This window comes from Podarcis pityusensis (assembly GCF_964106645.2).
Source record: "Podarcis pityusensis genome assembly, chromosome: 3".
In the NCBI taxonomy this organism is placed as follows: Eukaryota; Metazoa; Chordata; class Lepidosauria; order Squamata; family Lacertidae; genus Podarcis; species Podarcis pityusensis.
In genome coordinates, this window is record NC_138026.1 from 66498713 (window position 1) to 66519596 (window position 20884).

At 41.4% G+C, this 20884-nt stretch overlaps 1 protein-coding gene across 1 annotated transcript in view; it reads left to right on the plus strand.

Moving 5' to 3' along the window:
- Window positions 1-66: 66 nt before the first annotated feature.
- Window positions 67-20884, plus strand: part of LOC308473038 (uncharacterized protein) — a 66320-nt gene continuing 45502 nt past the window's right edge. The window contains exons 1-10 of the mRNA XM_080998286.1: window positions 67-252; window positions 2834-2939; window positions 3541-3776; window positions 6061-6226; window positions 7284-8042; window positions 10511-10812; window positions 12019-12124; window positions 13347-13582; window positions 15124-15289; window positions 16920-17680. Coding sequence (XP_080854412.1) covers window positions 194-252; window positions 2834-2939; window positions 3541-3776; window positions 6061-6226; window positions 7284-8042; window positions 10511-10812; window positions 12019-12124; window positions 13347-13582; window positions 15124-15289; window positions 16920-17680 — 2897 coding nt within the window. The 5' untranslated portion in view covers window positions 67-193. The remainder of the gene's footprint in view (window positions 253-2833; window positions 2940-3540; window positions 3777-6060; window positions 6227-7283; window positions 8043-10510; window positions 10813-12018; window positions 12125-13346; window positions 13583-15123; window positions 15290-16919; window positions 17681-20884) is intronic.

The window sequence follows — 20884 nt, forward strand, 5'->3', positions numbered from 1 at the left end:
GAGGAGGCGATTACCCCCAAGGTCTCCCGTTTCGTTTGGCTGTGTATCCCTCCGCCCGCCCTCCTTTACCGAAGGGGCTGGTTTGCTTCAGCGCCCCTCCTCCCTAAGCCCGTTGAACGAGGGAGCTCAGCCGTCGACCAATGGGAACAGGCGTCGCTTGGGAAAGCGCGCAGCTGCGCCGGGCGGCGCTACGATGAGCAAAATGGCGGCGCCGACAACGCTGCCGCCTCAGCTCGCGGGCAAGTTCAAGGGGTGCGTCCCGTCTCCGCCGCTTCGTCGGGGGCTCTGAGAAATGGGTGGGCGAGGGGTGAACCGTCGGCCATTCGCGGGGAGGCTGGAGCTGTAGAGTACCAGGGGACAAGGGTAGGGAGCTATGTCCGGGTCTCTTCCCCTCCTCGCTCGGAGAGCCGGGGCGGCTGAAAACGCGGCACTCTAGTGAGCCGCTGTTTTCCATTTCTGCTCTTCTTCCTCCGAGCTCCAGTTCGCTTTGCACGGAAAGCCGGCTTCCAGGTTGGGAAAGGGAGGTTTCGCAACAGAAGCCAGGAACACAGTGGCCTTTTTCGGCTGTCAGTGGGTGGTTGGGTTCCGCTCCACCCCTCGGGCTTCGAGTATTCAAGTCTTCCCTGCTTCTGCAAACCCCTCGGTGGTTTGCAAAACCAAGTTTTCTATTACGTCGCAACAAAGCATAAGCCATACGTGTCTCTGAGCCAGAATTAGAAGTGAGTTTCCAATTCAGGCTTGAGGCAAAACCAGGAAGTTAAGTCAGAGGAACAGAGCGTATGTGAAGCTAAGTTTGAGATGTCCAAATCATGATTTGAGCAATGTCTTTGACAGAGGACTATTTAATCAATATGTTTGTATTCTCGCGTATTACATTTTATTTTAATCATGCAGTTTTATTTGACACAGAACCTGTGGGCTGCATGCTGCTTGTCATGGGAGGTGGGGCGCTGGGGGGGGGGTAGTGAGGCCAAAATTTGACACACACCATAACCTTCTGGCAGGGTCCTAGAGCCCTGCTGCCTCCTCAAAGCTGGGAAGTGCTAACTAGGCTTTGGGAAAGAGGCGTGAGAGCTCTAGGACCCTGTCAGAGCCCTCATGCCTCCTTCCCAAAGCCAAGTGCCTCCTTACTTGGCTTTGGGAAGGCAGTGCAAGGGCTTGAGGAGGGGGTGTCAAGAGGATCCTTGTGGTCCCTTCCAACTGTACAGTTCTATGAAAACCAGTTTTGAAAATATGTTTATCTACTGTGAAACCCAGCAATAATACTTGAATTGCTATTGATTAACAAATCATACATTTTCTTACTATTCTAGACAATAATTCCGATGTACTGACATCAGAAACAAGGCATTGTCTCCCCCTCTCCTCTTTTTTGAAGAGAACTAAGTTGTTTATTTGTTAATAGTAAATAAATGATAATAATAATATGGTGCCCATCTGACTGGGTAACCCCAGCTACTCTAGGCGGCTTCCAACAAATTAAATGAATATTTGAAGACTGACATTTTGGTTTTAAGATAAAGATTATTAAAAGTGTAACCCAGAGTCATAAATACCATCCTTTAGATATGAATTTGAATATTTAGCTTATTTGACCAAGTTCTTATTGGTCTGGGACATGGTTTAAGGAAGTTGCTGTGTACATATGAAGATGAAGTGTAACTGCAATAATCCATCCTTTATTTTCCATGGTAAACTGTGTGAGATTAAGACCACAAAACTTTTCCCCTGCAAGTCTGGACACTTGGAAGTAATATTTCTGCTTAATTTTCATATATGGAATCAGTGTATTGCTTAGGACTGCATATCAGTTGGGCAAAATCTTAATGGCTTCAATGTTTCAGTGTGATAAATACTGTGTTTGCATTGAGATGTGGTGTGGAGGGGTATGAGAGGTTTAGAAAAAGTCTGTGTTTAGACATCATGATAAACCATAATTTATTGTGTATAAGAATAATAGACCTGGGCTCCTTCCCTCTGCTCTTTCTCCTCCAGAGCCACAAGGCGGTGATGGGAAGCTTTCACTTCTAATTTCAATTTTTTACAACCATAAATGGTGGTTAATCTTAAATATGGCATGTTTCAAACAAAGTTCAACCAGTTCATCAAGTTCAAGCAAGAAGATGAGCATTGGTTTATTGAAAATGGAAGTAAAACTTTCCAAGCTTGTCTTATCTACAACAGGGAGGGAAGGAGTATGCAAGCTTGGGAGGAGGCGAGGCTCACTTTGTGAGCCAACATAATTATGGGTTACCATGATATCTGAACACAGCAGTTTACTCCTTCTGTGTAGAAATTACCGTATTTTTCAGCCCATAGGGCGCACCTAGTTTTTTTGGGGGGAAATAAAGAAAAAAAAAATATTTCCCCCCAGGCACGGAGCTGGGGCAGGAGAAGCCCGAGCTTCCCCCAACCCCAGCCCCCAGAACAGGCAGCTCTCCACAAGCCGTGGGAGAGCTGTGCGAAGCCCGAAGCCTGGGGGGCGCTGAGTTCAGCACGCCCCCAGGCTTTGGGGTGCAGGCAGCTCTCCACAAGCCGTGGGAGAGCTGCGCGAAGTTGCGCAGCTCTTCCATGGCTTGCGGATAGCTTCCTGAAGCCTGGAGAGCAAGAGGGGTCGGTGCGCACTGACCCCTCTCGCTCTCCAAGCTTCACCGAAAGCCTGCATTCGCCCCATAGGACGCACACACATTTCCCCTTCATTTTTGGAGGGGAAAAAGTGCGTCCTATAGGGCGAAAAATACGGTAACTTTAATAAAGTTGCCTGATGGTGATTCTGATGGTGATGGAAGTGGCTATTTACAAGCCTAAAACAATATTGTTTTTTTCTTCATAGATCCTTCGCATACAATACAATTAAAGATAGGCTGCCTCTAATCCTGACTAAAGTTATTGATACTCTGCATCGACACAGAAATGAGTTCTTTGAAGAACATGGAGAAGTAAGAAATTGCTGCCTTTTATTCTTTCTCTTTCAATGCTGTTCTCTTAAAAACTTTAAGCAAATCAAACTTTGTGTAATTATTTCTGCATGCTTAAGTAAATATTTTTCTGCTTCCATAAGAACATACAAAGAGCCTTGCTAGCACAAACTAAAGAGCCAGTATCCTTAGTGGCCCATGTATTTGTCTCAATTTTCCATTCAAGCCTTTTCAGCTAGTGGCCCTCATCACAACTTTTGGCAGTGAATTACATAAATTATTCCTTGTGTGACCAAGTACTTTTCTGTCCTGAATCTGCTGCCCTCTGTTTAACCGGATGACCCCAAGTTCTAGAATTCTCTGTCCACTTTTCCCATGCCATGCATAATTTTATAAACCTGTAACGTCTCAGTCACCCTAGGCCCTGAGGCCACAAGTTGCCTACCTATGGACTAAAGCATTTGGTTGTCATGTTTGATACTTGGGTTCTGGACTTGCACTTTTGATTGGAATTCAGTCAAGTTATTGCAACCCTATAATTTATTGAAAAACATAACTTTATGAACAAAACACATTCAGATTGAAAACATTTGTTTATCTCTTCATTTTCTCTTAATTTTAGAAAGGTATTGAATCTGAGAAGAAAGCTATAGCCTATCTCTCCAGGTTACGGAATGAGCTGCAGACAGACAAACCACTGATTGCCTTGACTGATAACCTCCCTGACAGCACTCTCTGGAACCACTGCTTAGAATATCATCAAAGTTTATCAGATGAACCACCAAGCTGGTTTCAGTCTCCTTGGCTATATACAGAGTGTTATATGTATCGTAGAATTCATGAGGCACTCGCTCAAAAGTAAGCATGTGTGTTGTTTGCTGTTGTATCGTTTCCGTCTGTGGGATGGGGAATTGGGGAATAAAGTTCAAGCTTAAGGTAAAACAGAGAAAATAACTCAATCTTAAGTGCCAGCTGTTTTCCTTTTTTTATTCCTTCTCCTGACTTCTAGTCAGCAACAGAGTGATAGTTGCCTCTTGCATCTGGCACCAAGAGCCAGAGCAACATAGCAGCAGTTTGGGTAAATAGACACCATCCTGTGAAGGACTCCAACAGCCATTTCTGGGCTTCGGTTATTTCCTCTGAAACCTGCTATGCGGTACACAGATCAACAGCAGAGTGCCAGTGGAACATCTGAAGACTGGGGAAGGTGAACTTTGTTCCTTCCTAGTGACTCTTGTCTATTTCATGCATTTTAAATATTTTCTAATCCACCTCAAAACCTAATTTAGTAGGTATAGTATAACTACAAGTTGGAATTTTAGTGTCACTTCTTGCTACAAATTTTGAAGTCCTTGTAATTCTCTTCTTCCTTTGCTTTCTGATTAATGATAGACCTGTAAAGTGATTTGTTTACTTTAGCCTACAGCTTAATTGAATGAAACGAAAGCTGTTGGCTACTTTCTTTTTTGAACCCCACCCATAGAAAAACAGCCATCAAATAAAATTAAAAAATCAGTTGAAAAATACTGTAAAGTTAATGTGTGAAGAATAATTATATTAATTTACGTAACTTATAACCCACTTTCACAGCTTATACAGTGCCTCAGGATATAGTAGTTACCCAAATCTGGAGTACAGATTGCATGTGGAGTCCTATCAGATGACATTGAAATGATGAGGGGAAAATTGTTAACATTCTTTTCTCGTGTTCCTGGAAGGATGAAGGAATACCTTGTTTCTTGGGAAGAAAAAAATGTAAAGTTCGTTTCAATTTTGAAACCATTATGTGTTTCATAATTACAATGTTTATTTGTTATATATTATTGCTTGGAATTGTTTCTCTATAAAAGGTCGTATAAACTCATTAAAATGTCAAGAAATGTGTGCTTTGCTTATGAATTAATTATTTTAAATAACAAAAAATTTTTTATATTGAACAACTTCAGATATTTGATTTCTGTATTTCTGTCATTTTTATTAGACAGGGGCCATGTGTGCTAATAAGGGAGGAAAAAATATGAAATATTCCTGGTATATTTATAACTCAAGCTATTGTTTCCTTCTCATGCATTTGTGTACCACAACCAAACCACTGGTCAGAGTTGGGTAATAGGGAACAACTGCAGCTCAGTAATAGAGCATCTGTTTATCAAGCAGAAGCTCCCAGTTTCAATCTCTGGCATTTCCATGTAGGGATGGGAAGGTTCTGTATGAAAACCCTGAAGAGCTGCTGCCAGTCAGTGTAGACAGTACTGAACTACATTGGACCAATGTAGAAGGCAGCTTCTTTTTTTATTTATCTGGTGCATGCATCTTATTTGGTAAAAATGAACTGCAGATTAAACATTCTTGCTTTCTGCTCTTGGCCAAAAAAAGAGAGTAGTGGTGGGGGGGATTGGTGTATTTATGATGAATGCTACAAGTATGATGAGCTGGGGCAGGGAGAATCTGAGAACTTTTGTATTTGTTCTCAAACACCTTTCTAACATTTACATAGTAAAATTAAACCTGTTTGACTAAGGATGGAACTTCGTATTGTTCTTTGTAGTACACTATTGGGAGCTAAGCCATGGTTTGGCTGAGTGTTACATGTTACATTTTGTGTCCTGATTCACACATAACCCTAAGCCAAAACGTGGCTTAACATAAATAAGCAAATGTGCTAGTGCCGTTAGGAAATCACAGGTAGTTCACTCCTCCTGCTGCTGCTACACTACCAAGAGCTAGCACATGGTTTGGCTTAGGGTTATGTGCAAATGTGCTCCTAGCTTGTTTTTCTCTAGACAGACAATGAGCTGTATAACTAAGGTTTGGAGTGAGACAAACCACAAGCCGAGATTCACAGGTAACACTAAGCCAAACCATGGCTTAGCTCCCAATAGCGGAGCAACAGCAGGACCCAAGAAGGAGTGAAGTGCCCTAGTTTTGCACAAGTATACTTGTTTATGTATATTTAGCAGTGGTTTGGCTTAGCATTTTGTGAATGAGGCCAATGACTTTGAGCTGGGGTGTGGAAGTATACAACATAGCACCATGTCACAGGGTAAGCAATTGGCGGGGTGGGGAGCTCAACATGTGGATGTGGTCTTCAGTATTTATTAAGGTCAAAAACTAATTAATGTTTTCCCCTGTTTCTGTTTAGTCCACTCATCAGTGACTTTGATGTGTTTAAAGAAGAAAAGGTACACAATTTCTTTGAATCTCAACAAGCTATAATTCTAATGAGTACTTATCTGCAAGATATATTGAAAAACGTGGAGAAGCTAGATGAAAATTTATTGAAAAAGGAATTTTTTAAATTGCTTCAGGTAAAACTAGTAATACTTACTGTTTATTTAATGTTGCACATATTCTATAATTTTTAAGTTTCTTGTTTCAAAGATGGCCTAATGTAAAACAGGAGACATATCACATTTCTGATAAGAAATGTTGAAAAATTATTCCATGCCAGCAGAATAATTTTAAGAAAGTTGAGATCCTTCAACAACTCATATACTGTTCTCTGCAATGTTGTTTTAAACGGTGAGTAAAATTCTTATATCATTGGCTGCAGTTCTAATATTGGGGCACAGAAACAAGCACATAATTCTTTTTCATGCACATAATTATTTCACAGCTCTGAAATAGATGTTTTTGAGATGTTAATTTCTCTGAAATTTATTTTCTGCTATACCCATGGCTTCCCCTGATTATCTTTCACAAAATAGCATTTACATTCCTTCTGTTTTTCTTCTCTCACTTATAATCTGTTGTCACTTATCCCTCATTGGAACCTGATTTTGGTGTCCTGACAAAGTTATTGATGTGATGCTCATTTGTTGAAAACTAATAAACATTACCTAAACTTGATACTAAAGTATGATGGATGTAGTTTTTGCTTTTGAATTTAGAAACTTGGGAGTTAGCTGTGCTCCACAATTCAGAAGATGATTTGCTGCCCTGGGTTGGGGAACAGCAGAATATAAATTGAATAAATAATAAAATGATCCCCCCCCCCCACATAAATCAGCATCCTGCTCTAAATAAGAGATATATGTACTTCAAAGGAGGCTTCAGTGTCCATATCCATATCCTTAACCCTATCGTGATATGGAATAGCTTATGTAAATGGGTGCTGTGTGCATGGTTCCCCAGATTAATCCAACAAAGGTAGTTGATATTTTTAAAGTAAGATTGAATCCCCTCAATCAGTTGTTCAGAAGTAAGGAGATTGATTCAGACACTCTTCTCTGCTAAACAGCTGACTACTGGGAATCCAGCTTTTTCAAGTATGTCGTTAAATCTGAATCTAAATATATGTGATAGGTAGTGCAACAAGGCATTACTCAGCTCACAGGGATTGTGTACTTTTTCTTCTTCTTTTAGGTTTCACTGTGGGGCAATAAGTGTGACCTTTCACTGTCAGCCGGTGCAGATAGTTCTCAGAAGTCTGACCCATTACAGTCTGTGGAAGAGTTAAAACCTTTTATCTTGGTGGATCACATGGAAAAGCTTTGGTCACTGCTTATAAACAAAAAGAACATGAATAAGCAGACTACTAGACTTGACATAGTCCTGGATAATGCTGGTTTTGAACTTACTACTGACCTTATACTGGCTGACTTCTTGTTATCCTCCAAATTAGCTACTGAAATTCATTTTCATGGGAAAAGCATCCCATGGTATGTCTCAGATACTACAAGGCGTGACCTGAATTGGACAATTAAGCAAATGCAGTCAGCTAATCACAAGGGGATGTCTAGGTGTGGTGTCTGCTGGGAGGGCTATTTGAAAAATGGCGCTTGGATTTATCATGATCACTTGTTCTGGACCTCGCCGCATGAATATTGTAGGATGGCTCAAGTGGCTCCTGATTTGTACAGTGAATTGCAGAAGTCAAATTTAATTGTTTTTAAAGGTGATTTGAACTACAGAAAGTTGATAGCTGATCGGAAGTGGGAATTCACAGTGCCGTTCCATCAAGCCTTGAACACTTTTCACCCTGCCCCTCTCTGTAGCTTAAGAACGCTAAAATGTGATATCCAGGTTGGGCTGAAACCTGGGCAAGGTGAACAGCTTACTAATACTGAACCTGATTGGATGATCATTGGGAAATATGGAATAATTCAGTTTGATGCTGCTTCATGATTGATATGCAAAGTTTAAAGGACAGTGCTGTGCTAAATGCTTTTGTTGGTCAAGGTTGAAAGACCGCTGGCTTTCAATGTGCATGTTCTCTTCTACGGGTCTTACTGCTATTTTTAAGGTGGTGTGCAATTGTGACATTTTACAAACCCTTTTCTGGTATTCATGGTCTTAAAAAACGAAAACGTCATTATTCTTAGATATTTGTAAGTAAAGAATACTTGACAGAGGAAACACTGAGTGAGAGCAGCTTTAGTAGCTGCGGTTTGTCTGACCTCTATTCTAACATTAATGACAAAATATTGCACTTTGATTTGCTAAAAGTTTTTGCTTTTCTGTAGCTCAAGTCTTACTTTTAAGCTGCCTGAACTTCTCTGGTCAAGATTAGCTTAAATAAATAAATGGATTCAAATGGATTCAATGGATAGACTTGAATTCTTTCTCCAGTATAAGAGGTATCTGCATCAGTTGGTGGTAGTTTAAATAAGTAACCTGGCATATAAGGAACACCTTTTTCCACTTGCTAGCTACGCTATGCTTTAAGTAGCACTGTGGGTTAACTACAAATAGAGATGGAAGGCTTTGCCCTGACATGATTATTGGCAATTGGGTGAGACCCCATTCCCATTTTCCCCTTCCTGCTTACGCTCAGGCGCTTTGAGAGATGGGGTAGGTAGTAATTTCATTAACTGCAGAGGAGGAGATTTAGCAATGGATGAGTGTTGCAGCAGATAGGAGAGGAAAATGTGAGGAGGAAAGGGCCTTCCCTACCCTGCTTAAGCATTTGGGAGGCAGTTATATTATTTAGTTGGAAAACAATTGTCATTGGGTTGGATGGCACCTTGTACGCTCTATTTTCCTTTGGACCACATCAGCGAGGCCAACAATGGAGGGTAGGGACCTTCGTACACACTGCTCAGGTCTGCGCTCCAGTGAGGTCACTTTGGTGCTGCTAAGAATATCTAAGAGTGGTTCTTGTCTATTTGGTTAGGCAGTCCATGAAATCACAACAGTGAATTCCCAAGAGAAGTACACACACTACTGTAGTCTGCATTTTAAAGAAAGAGACTTGTGAAACAGTTTATGGTATAATATGCTTTAGATTATTATAAATTAATCTAGCACTATTGGGTAGATGGGTTTATGATACAACAAGATATTCAGGTGCAGTCATCTTACACAATTCTAGATACATTCTGGGTTTTCAATTGTACTTTCAGTTGTTGAAACAGTCCCACAATCCCAATAAGCTCTTGTTTTTCCAACACCAGCATCTATCAACGGACCTCCTCAAAGTCATGGTGCAAGGATAGTCAAGCAGCTTTATCTTTTAAGTGTAGAATCAAAATGGATTTTCAGCATTCCCTCTAGTACACCCACATTGATGCTAAAATTGTGGTGCTGGCAGTAGTTTCTTTAGTTGGAGTCCATTAGGATGCAAACAGTACAAAATTACACGAGCACCTAAGTTGGGTTGTCACCTCTGTACCTCCCTGCCACTGAGACAGTGGCAAGATCTATTTTCTGTTCCTGTAATTATTAAGAATCAGCTAATACAGCCACTTGGTTCTCCAATAACCCAGGTCCAAGGGTCTTCCTTCATCCTTAAAAAAGAGTATGCATCCAGGACCAATATTTCCTCATCTGTATAGTCTGTCCCTCTTCCTCCAAGTTTGTCTTGCCTAGATTGATCTTAAGCTTTAAGTCTACTGCACAGTCCAGACTCTTGTTCAGGGATACTGACTACATGGGATAATCTAAACTGAGACATTAATGACAAGCAACTCCGTCTGTGGTTGCGCTTAAGCCTGTTCCAGCGCCGAAAACAACATGTGTTTGAGGGTCATGCATCAGTTGGAGGTGCACAAAAAGGTAGCTGCCTGTATATATAATTTAGAAACACTTCACTCCATTGGCTCTGCTGTGACCAGCTCTGGCTCCATCCTCTTCCTCAACTGTCCCCTTAGTGTAGCCATTCCACCAAACTGTCTCAGTGGGCGAGCTGGGAGGCAGAAGGCTCCTTCCATCATCAGCTTTGTTGAAAGCCTGATAGCAGGCACCTCCTACCCATCAATTGTGCCAGCTGGTCATTATAAGAACAACTGTTCTAAGAACTGGCGCCTGAGTTTAATTTTTTTTCTTCTTCTCCCTCTCGGTCCCTTCTCCCTTGCGTGTCCCGTTTTGTAAGTCTGCGGTTATAGAGTATACACAAGAATCCTAACTACCTTCTGCAGCTTACTTTTTAGGAATAGCTGTAACCTACAGTCGCAACTCCCTCCCCTCCCCCGCTCACTTCGCGTCTCTTCGCTCCGCAGCTACTCAGCGCCAAGGATTGCTGGCGGAAGCCAGCTGTGCCTGGTCCTAGTGAGGGCGGAAGAGGACAGAGGAAGGTCTCCCAGGGGAACCGCCGCAGTCCTGGGACGGGCGCTTTAATCGGAGCCGTCTCCATGCGCGCGCATCTCGAATAGCCACTCAGAACGAGACCTGTTACCTTTTTTTTCTTTTTCCCGAGGCGGGGGGAGAAGGAGGATCCTCCGCTCCTCTACATCAACCCCGCCCCCCCGCCCCTCTTCTCTGCCTCCTTACCGAAGGAGCTGCTTCGCTCTGCTCCCTTTCTAAGGCCGCTGCGCGAGGGAACGCACCCGCCGACCAATGAGAACAGGCGTTGCTTGGGAAAGCGCGTAGCTGCGCCAGGTGGCGTGCCGGGAAGGCGCCTCAGTGAGCAAAATGGCGGCGCCGGTGTCGGCAACTTTGCCGCCTCAGCTCGCGGGCAAGTTCAAGGGGTGCGTCCCGCCGCCGCCGCTTCGTTGGGGCTCTGCGAAATGGGGCTGAGAGAGGGAGCTTGTGTCCAGGTCTCTTCCAGGGTCTTCCTCCCGCTCTTACCAAGACCCTGAGCTCCTGTGCCACGTTTGCTTTGGGCACAAGGCCGGTGTCCAAAGTCTCCTTTTTCGCGCAAGGCTTTAATAAGATTTTATCTTAAATCACTTTTCCATGCTCCTTGACTAGCAAGAGCATCGTAAGCGTTTTCTCTCTCATGTCATAAATCCCACTGCGTTCAACAGGACTTTTGTTATTATATTCCCCCCACCCCCCCACCGGGATTGAAAGCGGCTTGCACAAATGACAACAAGGCGGATGAAATATGAAAAGCTAAAAACTTGCAAAAATGATCTTTAAAAAATAATTAAAGTGTAAGGGAATTAAAACAATAGAAAAACGAATCGTTTTAGAATACAGATAATAAAAACAACTTAGAATATAAAAGTTGGAGGGAGCACGGAGTGACAGTTGGGAAATGACAGTTGGATGAAGGGAATGAAGGGCTCTTCCATACAGCAGTGTGCTGTGCACTCTGTGCTCCTTAACTGAATCCTCACAGCCACATCAAAATGTACCAAGGTATTTCCCTATTTAACATGAATTTACGGTTTTTATGGAAAATCCAATAGTTTTGGCTTTTTGTTTTTTCACTCCAGAAACTGCTATGTGGAAGTGTCCACATAGGACGTTAATAGTTCTATTCCTGACCTGATGACTGGTAGGGAGCCAACAGTAGGTAAATCTAATGACAGGGGGGGACCAACTAATCCACTTTTGTACCCATTCGCATCACTTCCAAACTCCACAAAGAAAGCACTGAGGCTAAGGAGGAGGAAACTGACAACCAGGTCCACCCCCCTGGGCTGGCTATGTTAGAAGGCAGGAGCCAAGACGATGATAGGACAGTGCTCTATTTTCCATAATGGGCCAACCAACCCTACTGTGATGTGTGTTTAGGAAGCAGACTATCTATGCAGGGAATGTTTCTTTATAACTATGTTTTTAGTTGTATGTTTTAATTTATGCTGTGAGCCACTTTGGGTCCTACACAGGGAGAAAGTTGAGATATTAAAAATATTTAAATCCTAAGAAAAGGATACATTACAATACAAACACATTTAGATATTATATAGATATAATATTTTGTTCTTCATAGATCCTTTGCATACAATACAATTAAAGACAAGCTGCCAGTAATCCTGACTAGAGTTATCAATAATCTGGAGCAACATAAAAATGAATTCTTTGAAGAACATGGTGAAGTAAGAAATAAGTATATTTGACCTTTTCTCTCTTGATATTTTATTGGAAATCTTAGGTCTTCCTGTACCTTTTGATAATTGTTTCAAATGCCTAGAAAACATCAGCTTTCATTTGAACTTGTGAAGAGCCATGCTAGATCAGACCAGAGATCTGTCTTATCCAGCATTATGCTTCTCCAGTGGCAAACTAGATACTATGAAGGGAATAAGCATCTTCCACTGTCTTTCACTATCAACTGGCTTGCAGTAGCATAACTGTTTCTGAACATGGAGGTTCTCTGTAGCCATTGTTACTATTAGATAGTGATAAGACTTTTCTTCCCCATGAATTTGCCATTCCCATTCAAGGCATTTAACTTGTGGCAGTCACATATTGTGCACAGTGATATCAATAAAATATGCTTTGTGTGAGCAAGCATTTTCTTTTGTCCTGAATCTGCTGCCAGGTATTTTCATTGGCCTTAAGTTTTTAACTTTGAGACCATGCTGGGGGTTCCTGTCACAAAATGGCTACCATGGGAGGTGTAATATAGCAACATGGCTGCTATGGGAGTGGCTATGGCATAACACAGAATTAAGGATACAATCACACTGAAACTTCCCAGGACTGCATGCCTAATCTGTTGAAGTTTTGCACACAAAACAAGACAGAAACAGGAAAAGGAAAAGGACATTTAAGGGGAGGTAGAAACAGCGTCTCTTTAAGACTGTGGATTCCTATTACCTAGTGCCCAAATCACAGCTCTGACTTCACTCATCTTCAAAAACACCTGACAGAAGCAGCCAGGTTTGCTCATTTCACAGAAATTGCTTATAAGCATATCTGTACATTTTCCTTTATAACTTACCGTGTCTAGGGGCACCAGTTAAAGTCTTTCAGGCACCACCATGTCCCATGGGTTGGCAACCCCCATCTTAGAAATTTGTTTCTAACTTTAAATCACATTTACTTGATTAACATCCAGTATCACAGACAGGTTAGCAATGCCAATGTTCATTCAGCTTAATTCAAATACTATGTTGTTTGTCACGTTCCCTGCTCTGAGAGCTATGCCCTCTGGATTTGCACTTTTGATAGGAACTCCTGAGAAAAAGACTTTTTATAGCTGTTCTGGTGCTTAAAGCACTTTATTTATCAAATAAGATTTGTTTTTTGGGGGGGTGGTAAGTTTTATCAACACACACATTTGATTGAAAATATTAATTTCCTACTTTATTTTAGAAAGGTATTGAAGCAGAGAAGAAAGTTATAGTCCTTCTGACCAAGTTACGAGATGAGCTGCAGGCAGACAAGCCACTGACTGCCTTGAATGACAGCCTCCCTGACACCACTCAGTGGAACCAGTGCTTAGAATATCATCAAAAATTATCAGATGGACCACCAAGCTGGTTTCAGTCTCCTTGGCTATATACAGAGTGTTATATGTATCGTAGAATTCATGAGGCACTCGCTCAGAAGTAAGTACATAGGTTTATATATCAGATAGTAAGCAGTGGCGAGCATAACACATCCATAAAACAACACAAAAATAGTTTGCCAGCAGCAAACTGCATATCACTGGACAGTTGAGTTACTTTATATAGCAGAAAAGTACTGTGTCAACAAGAGTCTTAACATAGGCAGCTGAAACAAAGTATCAATGGTGCTTGCTTAATAGTAATAGGCAAGGAGTTCCACAACCTAGGTGCAATCATGCTTAAATGCCTTCTGTCTTGTAGAAGCAACACAAACATGGAACCCTTAGCTGCATCTCCAACTTAAAATATCAGGTATATGGGGAAAGGTGGTTCCTCAAGTCAGCTGATTCCAAGCTGTTTAGGTCTTTATATACTAACAGTAAAACTGTGAATTTGGCCTGGTAGGCTATAGTCAGCCAAGATAGGTTTTTAAACAGGCTTTCCATCAGCAACACACAACTCTTATCAAGTGGAGAGTGACACCTTCATCCCAGTGGTTCCCCTGTATCACATACACAGCACAAGAAAACGACCTATCCCCTCCACAAGCATCATATGAAATATGACTAACCTGACCCAACAACCCTCGCACTCACAAACAAACCATCCTGAAACCAACTGAATGCAACCAACCAGGCTCTGGACCCTCTCTCGCAATGCCAATAAAAATTAAATGTACAAATAAAAGCTCTACCCATGTGATGCTGAAATGATAACATACACAAACGCTATGCCATAGAACAAAATACAGTTATACCTCGGGTTACAGATGCTTCAGGTTGCTTTTTTTTGGGTTACGGACTGCCGAAACCCAGAAGTACTGGAATGGGTTACTTCCGGGTTTCAGCGGTCGCACATGCACAGAAGCACTAAATCGTGCTATGTGCAGACCCGCTGCTGTGGGTTGCGAATGTGCATCCCAAACGGTTTACGTTCGCAACCTGAGCATCCACTGTAACGTTATCGTTCCACCTCTCCCCTCTCTTTCCGCCCAACTGCATTTCTAGAATGACAGTGTCTCATACACAATGTAAATGAACTGTGAAAAAGGCTCTATAAATCAGAAATGGAGATGCTATATGTACTTTTCCCCATTTATTTGTTTGTTTTGTAACACAAGAAAATCTCTTTAAAAAAAAAGAGGAAGTGACCACACTACTCTCTCCTTGAGGACACCTGGGACCCTTATACAGAGAACTGTGAGCTACATTCTGAACCTATCCTGTCAAGAGAGCTTGAACACACCGCTGCAAGCACTGTGTCCGTGGGTGTAGTCGGGGGGGGGGAACTGCCCCCCCGAGCAAGTAAATCAATAAAAATACTTAACCGAGGTTCTGCCCCCCTCCCCCATAAATCCTCGCTACACCCATGACTATGTCCTCATCTTCGGGCCCCATCAGCTTACATTGATCCCACAGCACCATACTAGACATGACATACTACAGTCTCAGCAGAGACTGCAACGGCTATGGGAGAAAGTTTTTGGCATTTAGTGATGTCAAAGACTAATGTATTATTATGTTTCTATCCCTTCTGTTTAGTCCACCCATCAGTGACTATGATGTATTTAAAAAAGAAAAGGATCATGGTTTCTTTGAATCTCAGGAAGCTATTATTGTTTTAAGCACCTATCTACAAGAACTGTTGAAAAACATAAAGGGCCTAGATGAAAAATTCCTGAAGGAAGAATTTTTGAAGCTGCTACAGGTAAAATTGGTAGTACTTTTTGTTTAAATAATTTATCTGTTGCACATATTCTGTAATGTTAAAATCCAGTTTAAATATCTAGTTTCAAATATGACCTAATGGAAACCATTAGTGATAATATGTTCAGAAACTATTCAGGCCATCAGAATCATTTTAAGTGAGTTCCTATCTTATAAACCTCAGTTACTACTGAGACTCAGAAACAAGCATGACAAATGACCTGGAATAATACATGGAACCCCAAATCTGTTCCATGCACATAGTGGATTTAACAACTAAGGCAAAAATATTGTTATGGAGAGTTTCTGGCATTTATTCTCAGTCATACACATACCTTCCTATGATGATTCTTCAGAAAACAGTATATCAATTATTATCGTTAGCTTGCTTTTTGTTTTTGTAGTTTGCCAAACTATTAATTCATAGGTATTGATCTCTCCTTTGCCAAAACCTGATTAGGGCATGCTGCCAAAAATATTGCTACAGCTTTTACTGTGAGAGAGAAGGTTCAGAAAGTTTCTACAACATTTAAAGGCCTCTCCAAAATGAAATAGGGCTACAGGAAGGCACATATATTGGCCATGTTTGATGGGGATGATGGAAGTTAGAAGTCGAACATTGGGAGGGCCACAGGTTCCCCATCCCTTCTTAGCTAAATCAGGAGTCTGCTTTATACTGAGAGATTAATCATATAACCCATCTGCAGAAAACTGCTAAATGCATAAGCAGAAACTATATTAATTACACTTTGGCCTCAACTTTTCTGTAACATCACTTGTTAAAGGTAAAGGGACCCCTGACCATTAGGTCCAGTCGTGACCGACTCTGGGGTTGCGGCACTCATCTCGATTTATTGGCATACAGCTCATCTCGGTTTATTGGGAGCATTGGTGTACAGCTTCCGGGTCATGTGGCCAGCATGACTAAGCCGCTTCTGGCGAACCAGAGCAGCACATGGAAATGCCATTTACTTTTCTGCCAGAGGGGTACCTATTCATCTACTTGCACTCTGACGTGCTTTCGAACTGCTGGAGCAGTTGGCAGGAGCAGGGACTGAGCAACGGGAGCTCACCCCGTTGTGGGGATTCGAACCACCGACCTTCTGATCGGCAAGTCCTAGGCTCTGTGGTTTGCGTCCCAACATCACTTGTTAGTATTCAATAAAAACCAATTTATTGGTTTAGTTATGTTCTTTCACTAACAGGTGTTTCATACATAACACATTAGAAGGAGGAAGGAGAACTGGAGGGTCACATTGGCCCCCTGAGCCTGAGGTTCCCTGGCTTAGTGGATTGGAACCTGACAGAACAGTAAGTGTGTCTTGGCAGAGAAACTGCTACTTCCTAAGCCTGTTCAAGGTCAAAAGAAGTGGATTAATTCTCATTTTTCTTACATTTCTTATTAAATTTTATTAATATTATACTTGCCTCTTGGGAATTAACCCAGTGCCTTTTCACATTGATTTCAATGGAAGTAAAAAGAAATACTCCAATTCTGACCTACTTTCTCCTGTTACAACAAGCAGAACTCTCAGTAGCCCCTCAACTGCAGTCCTCGAAGATGCACTTGGTGTATAGTAGAGCAAGGATCACTTGGCATACAGATTAAGGTGTACTTTTTCCTTCTTTAGGTTTCTCTGTGGGGTAATAAGTGTGACCTGTCAATGTCAGCTGGGGCAGATAATTCTCAGAAGTCTGACCCATTACTGTCTGTGGAAGAGTTAAAACCTTTTATCTTGGTGGATCACATGGAAATGCTTTGGTCACTGCTTATAAACAAAAAGAACACGAATAAGCAGACTACTAGACTTGACATAGTCCTGGATAATGCTGGTTTTGAACTTACTGCTGACCTTATACTGGCTGACTTCTTGTTATCCTCCAAATTAGCTACTGAAATTCATTTCCATGGGAAAAGCATCCCATGGTATGTCTCAGATACTACAAGGTGTGACCTGAATTGGACAATTAAGCAAATGCAGTCAGCTAATCACAAGGGGATGTCTAGGTGTGGTGTCTGCTGGGAGGGCTATTTGAAAAATGGCGCTTGGATTTTTCATGATCACTTGTTCTGGACCTCACCACATGAATATTGTAGGATGGCTCAAGTGGCTCCTGATTTGTACAGTGAATTGCAGAAGTCAAATTTAATTGTTTTTAAAGGTGATTTGAACTACAGAAAGTTGATAGCTGATCGGAAGTGGGAATTCACAGTGCCGTTCCATCAAGCCTTGAACAATTTTCACCCTGCCCCTCTCTGTAGCTTAAGAACACTAAAATGTGATATCCAGGTTGGGCTGAAACCTGGGCAAGGTGAACAGCTTACTAATACTGAACCTGAATGGATGATCATTGGGAAATATGGAATAATTCAGTTTGATGCTGCTTCATGATTGGCTTGTGTAAAGCATTGCACTGTTCATGAACACTGTTTATGATATTTAAGATTGGAAGGTTTACTGGGGTTCAATATTACTGTTATTTATTTTCTTCTACAGATCTTCAGATTTTTAAAGTTGTATGCAATTGTGAAAGTTTACAAACCCTTTCCTGTTATTCTTAAAGTATCAGAACCATCTTAAAGGCAATCTTTCCTCTATTCTTAAAATATTTTTGGATAGGGTCAAGAAGTGCGTGTTTTAATGGTTTGCCTGCATCTGTCCTCTTATACTGTTTTAGTTATTACAGTGCAGCACTTTGCCTTGTGTTGTATGTTACATTTACAGTTCTTTAGCAGACGTTTTTATAGCTGCTTTGGACAAAATTTAATAAAATAACACATGTAAATAAGCATCTCAATAATTTCTTCAGTATAACAGCTGCATGCATTGGTCAACAGTAGCTTAAAGCAGAAATGAGGAATCTGTGGCCCTTCCCGATGTTCTTGAGACTCCAACTCTTATCAGCCCCAATGTTAAGAATTGATTGGAGTTAGACAACCATAGCTTCCCCGTCCATGGATTAAAGAAACAGGAGAGGGAGTGTTCTGGATGGCTCTGGATGATAATTAGGATACATTCAAATCCAATTTCAGGCCCATGTTTGGGATAGAAAAAATGTCTATTTAAGGCAACCTCTCAAAATCACAATAGCTATTTTCCAACAGATGTATACCTGAGTCTGTACCTTAAACTAGAATATGTCCATGAAACAAAGTTCAGTTTCTAATAACCTTTATAGGAATATAGGAAGCTACATTACACTCAGTCAGACCATTGGTCCATCTAACTCAGTACTGTCTACAGTGACTGGCAGCTCCTGTTGAGATAGGGGCCCTCTCCCAGCCGTACCAGCAGTTGTCAGAAATTGAACCTGGGACCTTCTACAAGCAAAACAGATACTCTACCACTGAGCTACAGCTGTGTCTCAATTTCTCAGATACAATGTTACCAATACAGTGGTACCTCGGGTTAAGTACTTAATTTGCTCTGGAGGTCCGTTCTTAACCTGAAACTGTTCTTAACCTGAAGCACCACTTTAGCTAATGGGGCCTCCTGCCGCCGCCCCACCGCCGGAGCACGATTTCTATTCTCATCCTGAAGCAAAGTTCTTAACCCGCGGTACTATTTCTGGGTTAGCGGAGTCTGTAACCTGAAGCGTATGTAACCCGAGGTACCACTGTATGCCTCTTTTTGTAGCCAACACAGTGTTCCACAGATGATTTGGACTACAGCTCCCATCAGCCCCAGTCATCATTGCTAATGGTCAAGGATAACCCGTGTTTTCTATGTGTAGAAACCATTATCCCCACTTTTCAACATGATGGAATGGTAAATCATTAAATCACATGCACAGTCCAAAATGGAACCGTCCAGACATTGGTTCACCAGCTCTTGTACTGTTTGTGAGAACTAGGTCTATTGTACTGTGACAAATAATGACCTTTTGAGACAGTCTACAAACCCTCTTCTCCATATAGCATCATCAATTTGCATAGTACATATCACCTCTAATCACATTTTGCATAATAATAATTTAAGCCTCCAGGGACTCTGTGTGCCTCTCCACATCTGTTATTGATTGAGGGTATTTATATTCAACGTTAGTATCCAATCCACCCGAAGTGTTCCACAGATGATTTGGTCATATCTCTCCCTTCCTAATTCTCTGGTAGGCTGATTAAAAAATGTTTACATTTCTTTCTTTCTGCTTGTTCCTCGAACTATAGGGCAAGAATCCATGGCCATATGCAGTTATTGTATTTCAGATTGATTAGTGGTGGCAAAAATCAGTGCTTCATTTGCAGTCTGAGAGATGTCTTTTATTTGATTAGAAAGGTTTTCAAATTTCTGTGCAAGTGGTGCCAATGCAGTAGTCCACTCACATATTAGGGCTTGGCAAATTCTGTCAGTATAGGAATCCGAGTCTCTATCGACCTCCATAAGTGCTGCCACTTTCCCACCTTTCTGTGGGCAAGTGTTGCCTTTAGACATATCAGTATCTGAGGCCTTGTCTGAGCCCTCAGATATTGAGCCTTTATTTGCTTTTTAAAAAATAGATCTAAACATGTGGTCTTGCATTTAGATCCTCAAAATCCTTGAATCATTACCATTCCTGGTGTGTAAAAAAAAATTCTATACCAAAGCCTATGGTTGTCTTTCAATTAGATTTGCCCCGTCATATTCAAAGACATAAAATTATGCCACCATTTAGCTTTGGAACTAGCGACACACCCATTGTATTTGTTGTGCTCAATGTGGCAATTAATATATGCATTATCCATCACATTCCATCACTACTTTATAGGGACAACACACAATAAAACTAGATGAGATACAAAATGCTAATTAGAAACCACACCAGCAGCAAGAGAACATGATTGTCATCAAGATCACAACATGCAGAGGGGAGGTTTAACTTTAACCCATTTTTTCTTAACCACAAGCCTTATGAAAAAAATTAAGTTATTAGCTGAGCTTTTCTCCTAAGTCTAATAGCTCTGTCTGTGTCTGTTTTTCATTAGGATTGTGTTGGAAGATGAAAATATGGAATCTCTCCTTCCTGCATATTGTGGCCCTGATGAAAATTGTTTATGTGTATTTGCTATATATTTATATTTAAAATTGATATTGTATGCAAGAAAATAAACATACGTGAGACCACTTTTTCTTTGGCCCACAGCAGACACCAGGGGTGTTCAGGGGGTACTGAGCATCTGTTGGAGAGCCATACATTCCCTGTATCTGACAGTTTTTGTACCAGTGTCCCATACACCAGCATCACTAGACTACAGTTAAATCATACCATTATAATAAGAACTTTCAGGTGTTGGTACAGTTTCTTATTATGCCACCAATGTACATGACACTTTACAGAGTACTGTAGACTGAACAAAGGGTCTCTCTTTGCCGTTCCAACAGCCTCTGGTTCCACCCCCAGAGTTCTATCCCATATAACATCTGGGGAATAGCTTTCCCAACAAAAGCTCTTAATGCCGGGATCACCAATTGTCCTCCCCTGGTATGGAAGAAACTAAGCAAAACACCAATTGTTCTTCGTGTTAGGATGGTTACAGCCTTAAAGTGGGCTAGCCAGCTAGATGTAGCCTGGAATGTAACACCCAGATATTTAAAAAAAGGGCACTGTTCAATCACAT